At 52.0% G+C, this 5,676-nt stretch overlaps 1 protein-coding gene across 1 annotated transcript; it reads left to right on the top strand.

The window, feature by feature from the left end:
* Nucleotides 1–350: 350 nt before the first annotated feature.
* LOC127339673 (uncharacterized) lies at nt 351–1,855 on the top strand. Its single transcript, XM_051365493.1, has 2 exons — nt 351–1,575; nt 1,818–1,855. Exons 1-2 carry the CDS (start codon nt 351–353, stop codon nt 1,853–1,855), a joined length of 1,263 nt encoding a protein of 420 aa, XP_051221453.1.
* The last annotated feature ends 3,821 nt before the right edge of the window (nt 1,856–5,676 follow it).

The following is a 5,676-nucleotide window of genomic DNA, read 5'->3' as shown; positions in this document are numbered from 1 at the left end:
CAATATTATGCCGAAGCTTCTTACCAGCCCAATACGGCAAGTCCCAAAGACTGGCCCTGCGCTTATAAAATATTCTCGGTCTATCTGTTAGAATATAAACCGTATATGTATTTGTATAGAGATACGGTTGTATATGTGTAATCTTGTATGTGTCCGTGTCGTATGTGACAAGGACTCTGTCTTGTATTCCCCCTATATATAGATCAATACAAGACACCACAATGCGTGGTTCCTAAATTCTTACATGGTATCAGACGCAAAACCCTAACCCGGACCGCGTCGCCCTCCTCTTCCGCCGCCACCTCTGCGAGCCACCCACCTCCTAAACCCTAGATCCCTTCTTGGCAGCCATGGGCGACGACAGCGAGCGCGCTGCGCGGGAGCTCAAGGAGATGCAGGAACGCGAGGCCTCTAGCAAGCTTGCCATCGCCAACCCCGCGCACTCCAGCGCGGGTTTCTTCTCCATCTCCTCCTTGCACGCTCAAGCCGTCGGCCTCTCCTCCATCAAGGGGCATGTTCCCGTCGAGCTCGCCCTCGACACCGGCGTTCACCGCCAATGGTGCACGTTCTTCCGCGCCGCCCTTCACAAGTACGCCCTGCTGGATCACATCGACACGGCTGCTCCGTCCGATCCGACGCCGGAGTGGACTCTGCTTGACGCCACGGTCGTCTCGTGGCTCTACGGGTCCGTCTCCCTTGGCCTCCTCGACGCCGTCATGAAGCCGGGCGATGATCCTATAGCCGTCGAGCTCTGGACCAGCATCAACGGCCTCTTCACCGACCACAAGATCAACCGCCAGCTTCATCTCTCCACCGAGCTCGACGGGCTTGACATGGGCGAGCTGACGATGAAGGACTACTTGACCAAGGTTAAGAGCCTTTCTGATGGCCTTACTGATCTAGGCGCTCCGGTCGACGACGCCAAGCTCGTCATCCAGTGTCTCAACGGCCTCCCCGAGCAATACGACCCGGCTGCCGATCTCATCTCCCTCATGCCCGGGATGAACTTCGACAAATGCCGATCTCTTCTTGAGCTTCAGGACATGAAGAAGAAGAATCGTCGATCCCGCTCTGGTGACACGGCTCTCTACTCCGGCATGCCCAACCCAAACCCTAACCCTGGCAAGGGTGACGGCAAGGGAAAGAAGAAGAAGAAGAAACATGACAAGGAGAAGCAGGAAAAAGAGGTCGCGCCCGTCACGGCCCCGGCCCCAGCCGCCCCATCTTGGACGCCAATGCAGCTCCCCTGGAACGGCGCCATTCAGGTGTGGCCCTACGGCCAGGATGGCTTGCTCGGTCGGCAGCACTACGTGCCCCGCCCCGCGCCGCCCTCTCATGCCTACTACGCGCACAGCCCATATGGTGCGGTTCCCTCCTACGGCTATGGCACTCCACCATTGCCCCACGGCTACGGCAACACTGCTCCCATCGTTGCGCCTCCACCTCCGGCACACTCGACGACCTCCTGGGACCAGCAGGCTCTGCTCAATCAGTTCCAGACCATGGGACTGCAAGCTCCCCCTCGTGAATGGGTGATGGACACTGGCGCATCCTCCCACTTCGCGTCCGACCCCGGTATGCTCACTTCCGTGTCTCCCCCTTCACCTTCTTCTCGTGCGGTTATTGTCGGTAATGGTTCCTCTCTTCCGATCACTGCTACCGGCCACGCACGTCCCCTTTCCTCCTCCACCCGTCCACTTTACCTTCGCAATGTCTTAGTAGCCCCTCACATTGTCAAAAACCTTATGTCCGTGCGTCAATTCACTATTGATAATCATGTCTCCGTTGAATTTGACCCTATTGGTTTCTCTGCGAAGGATCTGCGTACCAGGACCGAGATTCTCAGATGCAATAGCTTCGGAGCTCTCTACCCGGTGCAAGCTTCTTCCACCAGTCCACCCACTGCCTTCCTCGTTGCCGATTCTGCACTGTGGCACCGTCGACTCGGACATCCAGGCCGGCCTGTCATGGACTCCTTAGTTCGCTCTTCAGTTATACCTAGGGAAAAGAATAAAGATAAGACTAGCTTGTGCAATGCCTGTCAGTTAGGTCGTCATGTTCGTCTTCCTTTTTCCTCCACCAATCGTGTAACTGTCGCCCCTTTTCAAATAATACACTGTGATTTGTGGACGTCTCCTGTTGAGAGTATTTCTGGGTTTAAGTACTACCTTGTTTGTCTTGATGATTTCACTCAGTATGCCTGGGTCTATCCTCTTCGAGCAAAGTCTGAAGTTTTCTCCCACTTAGCGTCCCTGCGTTCCTTGGCTCACACCCAGTTTCAAGCATGCCTGCAAGCTATACAATGCGACAATGGTCGTGAGTTCGATAATTCTCTACTTCACACGTTTGCCAAAAATCATGGAATAGCACTCCGCTTTTCATGTCCATATACGTCTCAACAAAACGGTAAAGCAGAAAGGATTATTCGCACACTTAACGACATTACGCGCACTCTCCTCATACAAGCTAGCATGCCACCTCGCTTCTGGGTCGAAGCCCTTCATACAGCCGTTCTTCTCCATAATCGGCTTCCATCCAAAGCCATTGCGGGGCGCGTTCCTTTCCGCGCCCTTCTTGGTAAGGACCCCTCCTATGCTGGTCTTAGGGTTTTCGGATGTCTGTGTTACCCCAACACCTCGGCTGTTGCACCGCATAAACTTGCTCCTCGCTCCGTGCCTTGTGTGTTTCTCGGATATCCGTCGCATCATCTAGGCTATCGCTGCCTCGACAGGTCTACCCAGAAGATCATCATATCTCGTCACGTTGTTTTCGACGAGACGAGCTTTCCCTTCGCTAACACTGTGTCCTCTCCGTCGTCAACTCCTTCCTCGCATACCTATGAGTTTTTGCAGGTCCCTGAGCAAACGATGGTGCCGACACCGTATACCGTGCCTACCACGGTCGCTCCAGCTGAGCCTCCTGCCGCGCCCCTTGCGGCAGATCGGCCGTCTGCTTCCGGGCAGCCTGTCGCGCCTCGCTTCTCTGCCACGGCAGACGAGCCTGCTACGTCATCACCTGCGGCGGATCGGCCGTCCGCTGCCGGGCAGCCTGCCGCGCCTGGCTTTTCTGCCACGGCAGCACCCTCCGCTGCAATCTCGCCGCCCGAGCTTGCTGCTCCTGCACCGGTTCGACGACCGCGTGCACCACCGCCACCGCCCTCTCATACCATGGTCACTCGCGCCAAATCAGGGGTTGTGCAGCCCAAGAAGATTTTTGGTCATCACGTCGAAGGTTTATCTCCCATTCCGAAGACATATCGTGCTGCACTCAAGGATCCTAACTGGTGCTCAGCTATGACTGATGAGTACGGTGCTCTGCTCTCGAATAATACTTGGGAGCTTGTTGATCCTCCTCGCAATGCAAACATTGTCCCAGGCAAGTGGATCTATCGTCACAAGCTTAAGTCTGATGGTTCTTTGGATCGATACAAAGCTCGTTGGGTTCTGCGAGGATTCACCCAACGTGAAGGGATTGACTTCGATGAAACCTTCAGCCCGGTTGTGAAACCAGCCACTATCCGTACAGTGTTGTCTATTGCCCTGTCTAGCAACTGGCCCATACATCAGCTCGATGTCAAGAATGCTTTTCTCAATGGCACTCTAGTGGAAACAGTCTATGCTCGCCAGCCGTCAGGGTTTGTTGATCCCAACTTCCCTGACAAAGTGTGTCGTCTCAACAAGTCCTTATACGGATTAAAGCAAGCACCTCGGGCATGGTTTCAGCGGTTTGCCACCTACATCATATCTCTTGGGTTCATTGGCTCCAAGTCCGATAGTAGCCTGTTCATCTATCGGCGTGGACCAGACACAGCATATCTTTTGCTCTATGTGGACGACATAGTATTGACGGTCTCCTCCTCAGCTCTGCTGGCTAGCTTAATTGCCTCGCTTCAGTCAGAGTTTCGTATGACAGATATGGGAGATCTTCATTACTTTCTCGGCGTCTCCGTCAAGCGCAGCAAGGATTGTCTGTTTCTCTCCCAAGAGAAGTATGCGTTGGAGCTTCTTGAGCGTGCTGGCATGTTGCATTGCAAGTCCATCACCACACCAGTTGATACCACCTCCAAGTTATCAGCCAAATCAAGTGAACCAGTGGCAGATCCTACAGAGTATCGGAGTCTTGCAGGAGGTCTCCAATACTTGACGTTCACCCGGCCAGACATCTCCTACGCGGTGCAGCAAATCTGTTTACACATGCATGATCCTCGAGCAAATCACCTGCTTCTTGTCAAGCGTGTTCTTCGCTACATCCGCGGCACCACAGACTATGGACTGACCTTGTTTCACCGGAGTTCCAGTAAACTGACGGCCTATTCAGATGCTGATTGGGCGGGATGTCCTGACACTCGACGATCTACCTCTGGATACTGCGTGTTCCTTGGCTCAAATCTCGTGTCATGGTCTGCCAAGCGACAACACACAGTGTCTCGTGCTAGTGCTGAGGCTGAATACCGGGCGGTTGCAAATGTGGTGGCAGAGACTTGTTGGCTTCGCCAGCTTCTTCAGGAGCTTCATCGACCAGTCTCGGGTGCAACTATTGTGTTCTGTGATAATGTTAGTTCAGTCTACATGACACAGAATCCAGTGCACCATCAGCGCACCAAGCATGTGGAGATTGATCTTCATTTCGTGCGAGATCGAGTCACTACAGGCGATGTTAGGGTACTTCATGTGCCGAGTTTTTCACAGTTTGCGGACATCTTCACTAAAGGATTACCATCTCCTCTCTTTTTGGATTTTCGGGACAGTCTCAACATTCGTAGGACGCCCATTTTCGACTGAGGGAGGGTGTTAGAATATAAACCGTATATGTATTTGTATAGAGATACGGTTGTATATGTGTAATCTTGTATGTGTCCGTGTCGTATGTGACAAGGACTCTGCCTTGTATTCCCCCTATATATAGATCAATACAAGACACCACAATGCGTGGTTCCTAAATTCTTACACTATCATTTTCCATTTCCTTCCTCTTGGTACATGCTGCTATTTCACCTCCCATCTTCCTTTTGGTAGCTGCTAGACTCGGTTCATCTCCTCTCTTCTTCCTTTTTCTACCTGCTACTACTGCTGCTGCATCTTCTGTATTCTTCTCTACTGTACCTGCTGTGGCGGCTGGTGCTTTTCCTGGTTTAACATTTCTGACCGCTTCTAGGTGCACCTCAAACTCGTGACTCTTAAAGTGCCGAGGTTCAGTCTTTGTACAGGCATGATCACCAATAAATAGCAAATTTTTTTATTTTTTCGGAAACTGTGATTCATTGGAAGGAAACAGTGATGGCACATATAGCATATCTTGTTTATTATCCTCACTGCCAGCTGATCTGTATCACAGTGAACACATGCATTATAACCTGATGTTACTCTGCCTGACATAGTGCCCAAAGCTGGATAATCATGGGTGCAATACAGTACATCAGCACGTAATAGAAAGTTTTGTTCTTTAGGTTGACACACATCCCGTGTAGGGACACCCTCCCATAATGTTTGCAGGTCTCTAATAAGAGGCTACATGAACACATCAAAATCCTTCCCAGGAGATTTGGGATCTGGGATGAGTAAGGCCATCATACAGTTCGACTGATCGGTGCATGTCCAGGGAGCCTGGTTGTAAGGTGTAACTAGTACTGGCCACATGCTATACGAGTTGCTCATGTTTCCAAATGGGTTGAATCCA

The sequence above is a fragment of the Lolium perenne genome, chromosome 3 (genome assembly GCF_019359855.2).
Source record: "Lolium perenne isolate Kyuss_39 chromosome 3, Kyuss_2.0, whole genome shotgun sequence".
NCBI lineage: Eukaryota > Viridiplantae > Streptophyta > Magnoliopsida > Poales > Poaceae > Lolium > Lolium perenne.
Note: the sequence above shows the minus strand (reverse complement) of the source record. Positions and strands in the feature narration are given on the sequence as shown.

What these genes read in the sequence shown, in the direction of transcription:
- LOC127339673 (XM_051365493.1), top strand. Translation starts at nt 351, where the DNA reads ATGGGCGACGACAGCGAGCGCGCTGCGCGGGAGCTCAAGGAGATGCAG. An exon ending in CCACTTCGCGTCCGACCCCG is followed by an intron (nt 1,576 to 1,817) that starts GTATGCTCACTT and finishes TTCTCTGCGAAG; the next exon opens with GATCTGCGTACCAGGACCGA.